The following is a 15631-nucleotide window of genomic DNA, read 5'->3' as shown; positions in this document are numbered from 1 at the left end:
AGAAGTAGGGGGTCCATCAAATCCACCCCACTGCACCCTCCATATGCTTCAGTGGAGAGGTGTCTGCATGCACAACACAGCCATCTTTCCTTTCAATTGTATGAAGAATGAGCTGGCCAGAAATTTGCAAACAAGGGTCAGGTAATATTTTCATGTAGTTGTAGAACGGGCACCCAAAATCAATATTGAAGATGGGTCCTTGGCACCCGAGTCCGACATTGGTGCTGGCAGAATGCAGATGAAAAGGAAATGAAAAAGCATGTACGGCAGTTACAGGAGACTTTTTGGATACGGTGGACTCATATTTGCATCAACAGCATTTTTGACTTGTGGAGATGAAGATATTAAGTCAATGTCTTCACTTTGGTTTTAAGGTAAATGGCAGGTTTGCTGCAAGTACCTGGGAAACACCAAGACTAATTAAGCTTAAAAAAAAAAAGGCCACACCATGGGATTTCCTTAGCAACAAATAGTATAGTTTTTTTTCTGTTTTATTACAAAGCTTTTTATTTTTTTAAAAACGTATGCTCAGCACATTAACTCAAATTGGAATGACCAAAAAATGTTGAATTGACAGTTTTCTTTCTGCAAAGCCTATACTTTGCCATCAATAAAGGGACACATCAAAACTTTTTTTTCCTTTTTTTCTTTTTTGTACAACTGGCATCAAATCCCACTATAGGTTAGCAGAAGAAAATAATACAAATACAATACAGAACAATTTACATTATAACAATGAATCCAAGTGCTGGGCTCTTTTTATTATATAAAGTATAGAGGAGTAATACACAAAACTGCATCACCCTTTCATAGTGACTTATGGCATGGTTCTCCAAAGGGGCCAAATATAAGACTGCACGTCTTCCTATAAGATGAATTATATATTAAATATATGTGTTTGACATAATACAAACAGATAAAAGACAGAGGTCGTGCTTATTTGTGAAAAATAAGGGCATATTGGGGGATGGGTGAGGGGAGGCTTCCAAAAACCTGGCCTGCCATTAGGTGACACTGACGATATTGTCACCGTCTGCTCAACATATAAGAAGGATAGCACAATAACAATGTACAGGGACATTGAGCGCCAGCCATGGGAGCACAGGAGGATCGGGCAACCTTTGGCATGCCATCTGGGTGACACATGTGAGTATTGTTCCTTAGCCAAACGCTGGCTACACTAGGTCAGTGGCTTTGGGTCCATCTCACTTGTTAGTTTCCATTATGGGTTATTCTGACACCAAGAATAGCACTTTTAATTCATTAAAAATGGACGCCATGACACGAGTGGGAACAAAGCCTTATTCTTGTAGGACTGCGCTTCAGAACACATGGGTATACCTTACTGTATGTTGGAATCTGCACCAGTAATTAGTTGGGGCTACTAAACGTCTTCTTAACCTACGCAGAATTTCACCATGTTCGAGTGCCCCCAATTTCCATATATTCAAAAATTAATTTTTAAAAAGAACATCATTTTGTCTTACCAATATATAACTTCGACATCAATGTCATCTCGTCTCCCCAAAAAAACAACTCTTCTCTATATATCTTTCATACATTATATTTCCATACGACCCCTTTCACAATAGACGTATCGATGGCTGCCTATCCATCCCAAAGTAAAGAACAAAAAAAAAAAAAGACATTTTCTTGCAGGAAAAAAAAATTCTTTGTGGCAGGGGATAGGGGTTTAGTTTATACCCTGACTAATAAAATATACATCAATCAATCCTAAATCTGATATATAAAAGCATTCAAGTTTTATGGAGATAAACATTACAATGATAAAAAAAAAGAAAAAATTGATCCTTTTTGCTCCATTCTTAAATAAAAGAGGTTTGTCTTGTCCATGGTTTTATGTCCAATGTCAGCACTCTGTTTGGTCGGTGGAACTTCACGTACGCAGCGAGCACTGCAGGTAGGAAGTGTGAATGTGATGGACAGTAATGTATCCCGATGATTCTTGTCGGCTTCCATCCTTGGGGATCTGGCTGTGGTACATGAAGGCCCCCAGTACCAGTGGTGCCAAACTACAGGCAGTGATTGTCCATACGGTACAGTGTCTCTAGCAGTGGCATATCAATGTCATTGGTGGACTCCTTGGTGATGCTGTGGCTGCTGTTAATGGAGACGTTGGGGAGTTTAACAAGCTTCCATCTCCAGGAGTCCGCCTGCTGTTGCTGCCTTTGCTTTACACGCTGAGAAAGAATTCTTTTTCCCCCCTGCAATATATGGAAAATACAGATAAATGCATGGTAATTCATAATGAGCAAAAGTCAATGAGCAATTCTACACATCTTCATGCTGCATGAGTCACAGTATCCCCAATATACTATGCAGTGAGACGGGATAATGGTTTAAAAAACCCCAAAACATTGTTTTAATATTATTTTCTCCCCAAAAATCAATAGTCCACATGGATGCAAGAAACTTTGTAATATATCTTTTTACAGAAATCGGCTTCCTTTTACTTCTTTCACTCTCATGTCACAAGTAAAAAATGTACAATCTGTCTTTAGTGAACACAGACCTTCCATTATTAGACAGGAAAGGACAACTGGTGCTCAGAATGTTCTATGCAAAAGGGAGGAAGAGCTAGAGGCAAAGGCAACTTCTCCAGAAACAACAGTAAGGCCGGGTTCACATTGCGTCTTTGGCGTCCGTTAGAGGGACTGCGTTACACCGCGGCATAACGCTGTGTAACGCCGCCATTATCCCTATTTCGGGTGCATCGCTAGCGCACACCCATAATGGGCATGTGCTAGCGATGTGCCGTCATTGAGTGATGGACCCTGGGACGTGGGCTGCAGTGTGTCCGGATCCGTCACCGCTAGCGCAGATAGAGCATCTGATAGCTCTATCTGTGCTAGCGAATTTCAGCACTTGCGTTAACAGCAGCCCGTTTAACGCATGTGTTGAACGGACTGCTTTAACGCAGTGTGAACCTAGCCTTACAGAATGTGTCAGCAGGATCCAACACCCAAAACTATATGTGCATGTTGCTCTTTCAAAGACCAGTCTGGCAGCACCTTTACATGGCCAGTCCATTCCTCCATTATTGAGAAATTAGCCTTTGAATGGATATGCAAATGAGGCTGTAGATTGAAGCCTGTGTCACTCCAGATGTTCTCCCCTCCCACTGCTTCCTCCTCCTGCTTGCCTGACATCCTCTATACCCTGTGATTAAAGACAAAAGATCCTTTTCAGTCAGGCAGGAGGAGGCGGCAATGGGTGAGGAAAAGAGCTGGAGTGACAGAGGCTTCAGATCTATGCCCTCATTTGCAGGTCAATCCAAATGCAGATTTCTCAGTAATGGAGTAACAGACTGACCATGTAAAGGTATAGCTGGATTGTTGTTGAAAGGACTTCATGCACATATAGTTTGGTGTGTGAAAACTTGCTGACGAATTCCCTTTCACACATGATGAACCATTTTATTGGACCTAGGACATATCAATGAATGGCAGTTATCTCTGCACTTTAATTTGTTAGATAAATCACATAATTAAATGGCACAAAAACCATCAATTTATGTGGGTAACCACAGTATATACTTAGTGAACTGAATCTTACGCTTTAACATGGGAAAACAGCCTCCTGATTCTAGCTGTAGTCATGGGAAAATGCAAGATAAAAACAAAATACATGAAGGTACACGAGGGAGCGCTTACTACATGTATCTATGTGTCAGCCTAAGATTCAATATATAGACATAATCTATTACTGGCAATTACAATGTGTACGCGAGAATTAAAGGGAATCTGTCAGCAGGTTTTTGCTACTCCAACGGAGATCAGCCTGATGTAGGGACAGAGACCCCGATTCCAGCAATGTATCATTTACTGGGCTGCTTGTTGTAGTTTTAAACCTGCAGCAGATAAAACAGTGACTATCACAACTGAAGCAAGCTGCCCAGTAAGTGACACATCGCTGGAATCAGGATCTCTGTCTCTGCATTATGCTGCTCTCAGATTAGGCGGCAAAAACCTGGTGACAGATTCGATTTACCGTAATGTGATGAGAATCAATGTGTGAATCAAAATATATGTGATAGCGCCATTTATTTAGAAAATATCTAACAGAATGGTGGCACAGCCCAATTTCTATGCAGGCAAAAGGAGTCTTGACTTGTCTTCTGCTAGAAGAGTTAACTCTCCGAGAGCACTGTGCAGAAACACAAGAGCACCCCACAGATTTTATTTACTTAGTCTTTTCATCCCAGACGTTCAAAGGGTTTGGTCCAGGTTGCTCTTCCTGGGAAGGTTTTCCTCCCAGCCCAACAGTCAAACATTGGGCTTCCTGTTGAGGAATGTCCCGGAGGCGCCAGGGCCGCAGGTTCACAGCGGCCTGATACAAGAGCTGCGATTCAGAGCTGCAGCAGATTAGGAGCCAGGAATGTCTGCTGCACTGGGAGACTACAGCTCTGCTGGGTTTAGGCCACTTCTTCCCTGCGCTGCCTTTGAAGTCAGGAGGTTATAATAACTATGGCAGATCTGCTCCAGACCTCGGCAACCAGAGAGGGGCCGTGAAATCTGATGGAATTAAAAGACCCAGTGATAGCATTGAAAGTGGAAAAAATGGACAATCCAAAGTAGATGATCGGCATCATTACCAGTCACAAATGTGGCCTGGATAGGGCGAAGTGTAGAAGCAGCATTGGCGGTTATTTCACTAATTGCATTTGAAGACGCAAAGAAGAAAAAATGATGTTTTCTGGACAACTGATCCTTTAAAGGCTGCTATAGCCCTCAGCTGAGTGTACATGTGTTCTCAATGTGGAGAGGGAAAAACTACCGTCATCTGTCAGTATGAGAACAAAGGATGGGGCATATTAAAACCCAACATGTCTGATCCTTTTTTCACCTCATTATGCCAAATTGGGAGATCGGAACGTCCCCTAAAAAAGAGAAAGAGCGAGATAGGGCGAGAGCAAGCAAGACAGAGCGAGCGGGAGAGGTATATGATAACACTGTGTTACAAAGGTTTTGTCCCTCGGACATTTCTGAGTGTTCCTGATAGATTTTTTCATGCTGATTTCAGAAATGACTTCAGATTTTGCCTATGACGTAAGGTTTTTGAGAAATGATACGAAACATTATAATATTCGGTTATAAATTCTAAAAACACGGATTACACTGCGCAACAAATTTCAGTGAAGTTCTTGTCCCCTGAGAAAACATTACAGTATCTTACAGATCTTGATATGCTGAACACGAATATGTGCTCCAAAAGGCTGCATCACGTAAGGTTTTTAACCCCTTCATGACCGGAGCATTTTTCGATTTTTCATTTTTCGCTCCCCTTCTTTCCAGAACCATAACTTTTTTTTATTTTTCTGTCAATATGGCCGTGTGAGGGCTTATCTCTTGCGGGACGAGCTGAAGTTTTTAATGACGCCTCTTTTGTGCAGATAATTTTTTTTTGATTGCCCGTTATTACATTTTAATGCAATGTCGCGGCGACCAAAAAAATGTAATTCTGGCGTTTTGCTTTTCTTTTTTTTTTTTTTTTTGGCACTATGCCGTTTAGCGTATATTGGGCGATTCTGAATATGTGTAGGTTTGATTTTTCTTTATTGTTTTATTTTGATTGGGGCGAAAGGGGGGTGATTTGAACTTTTTATGTTTTTTGTTTTTTTTTACTTTTTTACTTTTGGCATGCTTCAATAGCCATAGAAGCTGCCATAGCGCGATCACTTCTGCTACATAGAGGTAATGCTGAGATCACCTCTATGCAGAAGAATTACAGGCTTGCTATGAGCGCCAACCACAGGGTGGTGATCATAGCAATCTGCCATCAACAACCATAGAGGTCTCGAGGAGACCTGTGGTTGTGATGGCTGCGCGTATTTCCGGACTGGCGTTCGGAAGTGTATTTAAATGCCGCTGTCAAGAGTTTGACAGCAGCATTTAACTATTTAATAGGCGCGGGCGGATCGAGATTCCACTCGCGCCTATTGCGGGCACATGTCAGCTGTTTAAAACAGCTGACATGTCGTGGCTTTGAGTGCGATCAGTAGAGATAAATTCATGGGGATGGTTCACCTACAGTATTAACCCCTTTGAGACGAAGCCTGTTTTCACCTTAATGACCAAGCCAATTTTTGCAATTCTGACCACTGTTACTTTATGTGGTAATAACTCTGGAATGCTTCAATGGATCCCACTGATTTAGATATTTTTGTGACATATTGTACTTCATGATAGTGGTACAATTTCTTCAATATTACTTGTGTTTATTTATGAAAAAAAACAGAAATTTGCGAAAATTTTGCAATTTTCAAACGTAATTTTTGTGTCCTTAAATCACAGAGTTATGTCACACAAAATAGTTTATGAATAACATTTCCCACATGTCTACTTTACATCAGCACAATTTTGGAAACAATTTTTTTTTTTTTTGTTAGGACGATATAAGGTTAAAAGTTGACCAGCGACTTCTCATTTTTCCAACCATTGAGTTGAATATTTGAAGTCACTTTGAGGGGTCTATATGACAGAAAGTACTCGAGAGTGACACCATTCTAAAAACTGCACCCCTCAAGGTGCTCAAAACCACATTCAAGAAGTTTAATAACCTTCAGGTGTTTCACGAGAACTGAAGCAACGTGGAAGGAAAAAAATGAACATTTTACTTTCACAAAAAATTTACTGTAGACCAAACGGCAAAAAATTACAAATTATTATTATAATAATTATTTTAAATTAAGGGGGTGACAAAGGGGGATTGGATTTACTTTTTTTTATTATTATTTTGATCACTGTGATAGGGTCTATCAGAGTGATCAAAAGGAACCAATAGGAAAAATTCCCTATTGTTGCACCTAACATGCGTCTGCCATTTTTTCCAGGAAAATTACGCGGAGGGCTGCGGGACGGATCAGGAGGGCCCAGAGATGGCGGAAATACCGGGGGTGGAGGGAGGAGAGCTCGGGGAACCCCATTTCTCTCTTCTCTGACATGCTAGATCATATCAAAGGTGAGAGAAGTTAATGTCATATCAGCGGTCATTAAGGGGTTAAAGGAAACCTGTCATGTCTAAAAACACAATTTATCTGCAGATATATTTGTAAATTGGCAGATAAATAGCCCTGAAATCCTGTGCAATGGCTACAGGGAGCTGGTGCTATCCCGGAATCGGAGCGGACACAGGATATGTTTATAACATAAGCCAAGATAATTATCTAACCTCATCCTGACTTGGTCATCTATATGTATTTTTGTGTGTGTCTTTGTTTCATGCTGTTTCAACATGAGCGATTTTTACTTAAATTTAAATTAAAGGTTATATTTTAACTATTACATTCTACCTTGCTGATCTCCTCTGAGCGGACGCAGCCAGCATTTAATAGAGGGGGCGGTGCCAGCACGAGGAGCACGTGCCATATTTTAAACTGAGTGAACGCATCAGATAGCACAAAAAGGGGAACGCAGTCGGAAAGCACAAAAACTGAAAGCACTTTTGTGTGGTTCCATCTTTGCATCAGAGGAGAAGCAACCAATACTTAGCATAGGGAGCAGTTCATAGTGGACTGAGATCAGGGACAGCTTCTTAGCCCATCTACCCAGGGACAGCTCTCTTATAGCCCTACTACCTAGGGACAGCTCTCTTATAGCCCTACTACTCAGGGACAGCTCTCTTAGCCCAACTACCGAGGGACAGCTCTCTTATAGCCCTACTACCCAGGGACAGCTCTCTTATAGCCCTACTACCCAGGGCAGCTCACTTATAGGCCTACTACTCAGGGACAGCTCTCTTAGCCCAACTACCGAGGGACAGCTCTCTTATAGCCCTACAACCAAGGGACAGCTCTCTTAAAGCTCCACTACCAAGGGACAGCTCTCTTAACCCTACTAACCAAGGACAACTCTCTTGTAGTCCTGCTACCCAGGAACAGCTCTCTTGTAGCCCTACTACCACTACCCAGGGACAGCTCTCTTGTAGCCCTACTACCCAGAGACAGCTCTCTTGTAGCCATACTACCCAGAAACAGCTCCCTTGTAGCCCTACTACCCAGGGACAGCTCTCTTGTAGCCCTACTACCCAGGGACAGCTCTCTTGTAGCACTTCTACCCAGGGACAGCTCTCTTGTAACCCTACTACCCAGGGACAGCTCTCTTGTAGCCCTACTACCCAGGGACAGCTCTCTTGTAGCTCTACTACCCAGGGACAGCTCTCTTGTAGCCCTACAACCCAGGGACAGCTCTCTTGTAGCCCTACTACCCAAGGTCAGCTCTCGCAGCCCTACTAACCAGGGACAACTCGCTTATAGCTCTACTACCCAGGGACAGCTCTCTTATAGCTCTATGTTGTGAATTCCGTCTGGGCTCCCTCTGGTGGCCTTTAGCGATACTGCGGGTCTGGAGATGGGCTCAGCTGCCTCATTTCCTGCTTTGCTGGTTCCTATTTAACTCCACCTGCACCTTTGTTTGTTGCCTGCTGTCGTTGTATTCAGTACTGGTTCTGATCTCTCTGGACTTCCTTGTGACCTGTCTCCATCCGGAGAAGCGAAGTCTTGCTAGTTCATGTTTGCTCATTTTTCTCTTGAAAATATGTTTCATTATATGATGAGTTCAGTCCAGGTTGCTTATATGTGATTTTTTGCTTGCTGGAAGTTCTGGGGTGCAGAGTGCGCCCCTCACATCGTGAGTCGGTGTGGGGGTTCTTGTATTTTCTGCGTGGATAGTTTTTGATAGTTTTTGTACTGACCGCACAGATCCCTTGCTATCTTCAGTCTATTTAGCGTTAGCGGGCCTCATTTGCTTAAACCTGTTTTTCATTACTACGTTTGTATTTTCCCCTTAACTCACCGTTATTATTTGTGGGGGCTGTCTAAACTTTGGGGTCATTTCTCTGAGGCAAGTGAGGCTTGCTTTCTCTCTAGGGGTAGTTAGTTCCTCAGGCTGTGACGAGGCGTCTAGGTTTTTAGGTAACGCTCCACGGCTGCCTTTAGTGTGTATTGGATAGGTTCAGTGTTGCGGTCAGTATAGTTTCCACATCCCCAGAGCTCGTCCTAATATTCTGGTTTACCTATCTGGTCAGTTTGGTGATCCTACCACCGGATCATAACAGTACAGCAAGCCAATAAAGAGTTAATGCATCGCAAAAGAGGGATAAGAGAAATCCTGAGTTCATTTTTTTTTTTTTCCTGCAGTGTGTCTTGCCTCTCTCCTCCCCTTAATCTCTGGGTGGTTCAGAATTCAGCTGCAGCTATGGACCTTCAGAGTCTGTCTTCTAGTGTGGATCATCTCACTGCTAGAGTACAAGACATTCAGGATTATGTAGTTCGCAGTCCTATGTCAGAGCCTAAGATACCTATTCCTGAGTTGTTCTTCGGAGACAGATCTAGGTTTTTGAACTTTAAAAATAATTGCAAATTATTTCTTTCTCTGAGACCTCGTTCCTCTTGTGATCCGGTTCAGCAAGTTAAAATTGTTATTTCTTTGTTGCGTGGCGACCCTCAAGACTGGGCATTCGCCCTGGCGCCAGGAGATCCTGCATTGCGTAATGTAGATGCGTTTTTTCTGGCGCTGGGTTTGCTTTATGATGAACCTAATTCTGTGGATCAGGCAGAGAAAATCTTGCTGGCTTTGTGTCAGGGTCAGGATGAAGCAGAGGTTTACTGTCAGAAGTTTAGGAAATGGTCTGTGCTCACTCAATGGAATGAGTGTGCCCTGGCAGCGATTTTCAGAAAGGGTCTTTCTGAAGCCATTAAGGATGTTATGGTGGGGTTCCCCACACCTGCGGGTCTGAGTGAGTCAATGTCTTTGGCCATTCAGATTGATCGGCGTTTGCGGGAGCGCAAACCAGTGCACCATCTGGCGGTATTTTCTGAGCAGAAGCCTGAGTCTATGCAATGTGACAGGATTCTGACCAGAATTGAACGGCAAAATCACAGACGTCAGAATGGGTTGTGCTTTTACTGTGGTGATTCTGCTCATGTTATCTCAGATTGTTCTAAGCGCACAAAAAACTTCGCTAGGTCTGTCACCATTGGTACTGTACAACCTAAATTCATTTTGTCTGTTACTTTAATTTGCTCTCTGTCATCCTACTCAGTTATGGCTTTTGTGGATTCAGGTGCCGCCCAGAATTTGATGGATTTGTCTTTTGCCAGGCGCTGTGGTTTTGTCTTGGAGCCTTTGCAATTCCCTATTCCACTAAAGGGAATTGATGCCACGCCATTGGCCAAGAATAAACCTCAGTACTGAGCTCAAATGACTATGTGCATGACTCCTGCACATCAGGAGGTGATTCGCTTTCTTGTGTTACATAATTTGCATGATGTTGTCGTGTTGGGTCTGCCATGGCTGCAGGCTCATAATCCAGTCCTGGATTGGAAAGCAATGTCTGTGTCAAGTTGGGGTTGCCAGGGGATTCATGGCGATGCTCCTTTGGTGTCAATTGCTTCTTCTACTCCTTCTGAAGTCCCTGAATTTTTGTCGGACTACCAGGATGTATTTGATGAGCCCAAGTCCAGTGCCCTACCTCCTCATAGGGATTGTGATTGCGCCATAAATTTGATTCCTGGTAGTAAGTTCCCTAAGGGACGACTTTTTAATTTGTCTGTACCAGAACATGCCGCTATGCGGAGTTATATCAAGGAGTCTTTGGAGAAGGGGCATATTCGCCCGTCCTCGTCCCCTTTGGGTGCGGGGTTCTTTTTTGTGGCCAAGAAGGATGGTTCTCTAAGACCCTGTATAGATTATCGCCTTCTAAATAACATCACGGTCAAATTTCAGTATCCTTTGCCACTGTTGTCCGATCTGTTTGCTCGGATTAGGGGGGCCAGTTGGTTCACCAAGATAGATCTTCGTGGAGCGTATAATGTTGTGCGTATAAAGCAGGGCGATGAATGGAAAACAGCATTTAATACGCCCGAAGGCCATTTTGAGTACTTGGTGATGCCTTTTGGGCTTTCTAATGCCCCTTCTGTGTTCCAGTCCTTCATGCACGACATCTTCCGAGAGTATCTGGATAGGTTTATGATTGTGTACCTGGATGATATTTTGGTCTTTTCTGATGATTGGGAATCTCATGTGAAGCAGGTCAGGATGGTATTTCGGGTCCTGCGAGCCAATGCCTTGTTTGTGAAGGGCTCTAAATGTCTCTTCGGAGTCCAGAAGGTTTCCTTTTTGGGCTTTATTTTTTCTCCTTCTACCATTGAGATGGATCCAGTCAAGGTCCAGGCTATTCATGACTGGACTCAACCTACATCGGTAAAAAGTCTTCAGAAGTTCTTGGGTTTTGCTAATTTTTACCGTCGCTTCATCACTAATTTTTCCAGTGTGGTTAAGCCTTTGACGGGTTTGACTAAGAAGGGTTCTGATGTGACGAATTGGTCTCCTGCGGCCGTGGAGGCCTTTCAGGAGCTCAAACATCGGTTCTCTTCGGCTCCTGTCTTGCGTCAGCCGGATGTCTCTCTACCTTTCCAGGTCGAGGTTGATGCTTCTGAGATTGGAGCAGGGGCTGTCTTGTCACAGAGAAACTCTGATGGCTCTGTGATGAGGCCATGTGCTTTCTTTTCAAGAAAGTTTTCGCCTGCCGAGCGGAATTATGATGTTGGTAATTGGGAGTTGTTGGCAATGAAGTGGGCATTTGAGGCGACATTGGCTTGAGGGAGCCAAACATCGTGTGGTGGTCTTGACCGATCACAAGAATTTGACTTATCTCGAGTCTGCTAAACGGCTAAATCCTAGACAGGCTCGATGGTCGCTGTTTTTCTCCCGTTTCAATTTCGTGGTTTCATACCTTCCGGGTTCGAAGAACGTGAAGGCTGATGCTCTTTCTAGAAGCTTTGTGCCTGACTCTCCGGGAGTTTCTGAACCGGCTGGTGTCCTCAGAGAAGGGGTGATTTTGTCTGCCATCTCCCCTGATTTACGACGGGTACTGCAGGAATTTCAGGCCAATAGACCTGATCGTTGTCCACCGGAGAGACTGTTTGTCCCGGATAGATGGACCAGTAGAGTCATTTCCGAGGTTCATTCTTCGCTGTTGGCAGGTCACCCTGGGATTTTTGGTACCAGGGATTTGGTGGCTAGGTCCTTTTAGTGGCCTTCCTTGTCGCGGGATGTGCGTTCCTTTGTGCAGTCCTGTGGGATTTGTGCTCGGGCCAAGCCTTGCTGTTCCCGTGCCAGTGGTTTGCTTTTGCCTGTCCCGAAGAGGCCCTGGACGCATATTTCCATGGATTTTATTTCGGATCTTCCAGTCTCTCAGAAGATGTCTGTTATCTGGGTGGTTTGTGATCGTTTTTCTAAAATGGTCCATTTGGTGCCCTTGCCTAAGCTGCCTTCCTCCTCTGATTTGGTTCCACTATTTTTTCAGAATGTGGTTCATTTGCATGGTATTCCTGAGAATATTGTGTCTGATAGAGGATCCCAGTTTGTGTCCAGATTTTGGCGGTCCTTTTGTGCTAAGATGGGCATTGAATTATCTTTTTCATCGGCCTTCCATCCTCAGACAAATGGCCAAACCGAACGTACTAATCAGACCTTGGAGACTTATCTGAGATGTTTTGTTTCTGCTGATCAGGATGACTGGGTGACTTTTTTGCCATTGGCTGAGTTCGCCCTCAATAATCGGGCTAGTTCTGCTACTTTGGTTTCGCCTTTTTTTTGCAATTCTGGTTTTCATCCTCGTTTTTCCTCAGGTCAGGTTGAGCCTTCTGACTGTCCTGGGGTGGATTCTGTGGTGGATAGGTTGCAGCAGATTTGGAACCAAGTGGTGGACAATTTGACGTTGTCACAAGAGAAGGCTCAGCACTTTGCTAAGGCTAGGTTCACATTGCGTTAGGGCAATCCGTTAAGCGCATAGCGCTAGCGGGTTGCGCTAACGCAATGCTTCCCTAGGGTCCGCGTTCGGTGTCCCCGCTAGCGCAGATCCCCGATCTGCACTAGTGAGGAACGGACCTCGGGCGCGCCGCGGACGCTGCAAGCAGCGTCCGAGGTCCGTCACTCAAATGACGCGACATCGCTAGCGCACGCCCAATGTGGGCGGGCGCTAGCGACGCGCTCACCATTACAGGCTATGGCGGCGTTAACGGACTACGTTAACACCGCGTTATGCCGCGGTGTAACGTAGTCCGTTAAACGCGGTCACATAACGCAATGTGACCCTAGCCTAACCGCCGTCGCTGTGTGGGTCCCCGACTTCGTGTGGGGGATTTGGTGTGGTTGTCTTCTCGTTATGTTCCGATGAAGGTTTCCTCTAAGTTCAAGCCTCGTTTCATCGGTCCTTATAAGATTTTGGAAATCCTCAACCCTGTGTCATTTCGTTTGGACCTCCCAGCATCATTTGCGATTCACAATGTGTTCCATAGGTCATTGTTGCGGAGATATGTGGTGCCTGTGGTTCCTTCTGTTGATCCTCCTGCTCCGGTCTTGGTCGAGGGAGAATTGGAATATGTGGTGTAGAAGATCTTGGATTCTCATGTTTCGAGACGAAGGCTTCAGTACTTGGTTAAATGGAAGGGCTATGGTCAGGAGGATAATTCCTGGGTTGTCGCCTCTGATGTCCATGCGGCCGATTGTGCCTTTCATTCGGCTCGTCCTGATCGGCCTGGGGGCTCTGGTGAGGGTTCGGTGACCCCTCCTCAAGGGGGGGGGGGTACTGTTGTGAATTCCGTCTGGGCTCCCTCTGGTGGCCTTTAGCGATACTGCGGGTCTGGAGATGGGCTCAGCTGCCTCATTTCCTGCTTTGCTGGTTCCTATTTAACTCCACCTGCACCTTTGTTTGTTGCCTGCTGTCGTTGTATTCAGTACTGGTTCTGATCTCTCTGGACTTCCTTGTGACCTGTCTCCATCCGGAGAAGCTAAGTCTTGCTAGTTCATGTTTGCTCATTTTTCTCTTGAAAATATGTTTCATTATATGATGAGTTCAGTCCAGCTTGCTATAAGATGTGATTTTTTGCTTGCTGGAAGTTCTGGGGTGCAGAGTGCGCCCCTCACATCGTGAGTCGGTGTGGGGGTTCTTGTATTTTCTGCGTGGATAGTTTTTGATAGTTTTTGTACTGACCGCACAGATCCCTTGCTATCTTCAGTCTATTTAGCGTTAGCGGGCCTCATTTGCTTAAACCTGTTTTTCATTACTACGCTTGTATTTTCCCCTTAACTCACCGTTATTATTTGTGGGGGCTGTCTAAACTTTAGGGTAATTTCTCTGAGGCAAGTGAGGCTTGCTTTCTCTCTAGGGCAGTGATGGCGAACCTATGACACTCGTGTCAGTGCTGACACGCGTAGTCATTTTCAGTGACACGCCGGCCGCGGCCCCATAGAAATTGCTTCTTTCCCAGGGTCTGAAGAAGAGGAAACTCTCCTTCAGGCCCTGGGAACCATATTAATATGTAAAATAAAGAATTAAAATAAAAAATATTGCTATACTCACCTGTCCGACGCAGCCTGGACGTCCGCGAGGGAACCGGCAGCGTTGTTTGCTTAAAAATCGCGGTTTTCCTTCCTTCCTTGAAGTCCCGGCTTGTGATTGGTTGCGTGCCGCCCATGTGACCGAGACGCGACCAATCACAGCAAGCCGTGACGTAATTTTAGGTCCTTCAGGATTTTAAAATTACGTTCCGGCGTTGTGATTGGTTGCGTCGCCCATGTGACCGCACGCAACCAATCACAACGCCGGAACGTAATTTTAAAATCCTGAAGGACCTAAAATTACGTCACGGCTTGCTGTGATTGGTCGCGTCTCGGTCACATGGGCGGCACGCAACCAATCACAAGCCGGGACTTCAAGTAAGGAAGGAAAACCGCGATTTTTAAGCAAACAACGCTGCCGGTTCCCTCGCGGACGTCCAGGCTGCGTCGGACAGGTGAGTATAGCTATATTTTTTATTTTAATTCTTTATTTTACACACATTAATGTTGTTTCGATACCGATACCCGATACCACAAAAGTATCGGATCTCGGTATCGGAATTCCGATACAGCAAATATCGGCCGATACCCGATACTTGCGGTATCGGAATACTAAACAATGGCATCCGATCTGATTTTTTATCGGATCGGATGCCATGCAGGAGGTCTGTGGGTCCAAACAACAGAGCTCCGGTGCAGAGCGTCTAGGCCTGGGACTTCCGGTAGGCCAGGCGCAGCTCCCGGAAGTCCCAGGCCTCTGCGTCGGATCTGTGTTGTTTGGGCGACATTGCGCTGCTCCCTGCTCCCTGCTGCGCCGGCCAGAAGTCCCAGGCTGCACCGACCAGAAGTCCCAGGCTGCACTTCTGAGGCCTGAGGAGATAGCTGTCTGGAGGCCCTGTGATTGCTGTCTGGACTCAGGCCCTGTGATAGCTGTCTGGACTCAGGCCCTGTGATTGCTGTCTGGACTCAGGCCCTGTGATTGCTGTCTGGACTCAGGCCCTGTGATTGCTGTCTGGACTCAGGCCCTGTGATTGCTGTCTGGACTCAGGCCCTGTGATTGCTGTCTGGACTCAGGCCCTGTGATAGCTGTCTGGACTCAGGCCCTGTGATAGCTGTCTGGACTCAGGCCCTGTGATAGCTGTCTGGACTCAGGCCCTGTGATAGCTGTCTGGACTCAGGCCCTGTGATAGCTGTCTGGACTCAGGCCCTGTGATAGCTGTCTGGACTCAGGCCCTGTGATAGCTGTCTGGACTCAGGCCCTGTGATTG

At 45.2% G+C, this 15631-nt stretch overlaps 1 protein-coding gene across 3 annotated transcripts in view; it reads right to left on the bottom strand.

Moving 5' to 3' along the window:
• Window positions 1-454: 454 nt before the first annotated feature.
• The window catches only part of LEF1 (lymphoid enhancer binding factor 1), a 216433-nt gene continuing 201256 nt past the window's right edge, over window positions 455-15631 (bottom strand). For all 3 annotated transcript variants that reach the window (XM_077278999.1, XM_077279004.1, XM_077279003.1), the window contains one exon: window positions 455-2225. Coding sequence is in view for 1 of the 3 variants with exons in the window: in XM_077279003.1 (XP_077135118.1) it covers window positions 2146-2225 (80 nt within the window). In the remaining 2 variants the exon portion in view is untranslated. The remainder of the gene's footprint in view (window positions 2226-15631) is intronic.

The sequence above is a fragment of the Ranitomeya variabilis genome, chromosome 1, assembly GCF_051348905.1.
Source record: "Ranitomeya variabilis isolate aRanVar5 chromosome 1, aRanVar5.hap1, whole genome shotgun sequence".
Classification (NCBI taxonomy): Eukaryota; Metazoa; Chordata; class Amphibia; order Anura; family Dendrobatidae; genus Ranitomeya; species Ranitomeya variabilis.
Note: the sequence above shows the minus strand (reverse complement) of the source record. Positions and strands in the feature narration are given on the sequence as shown.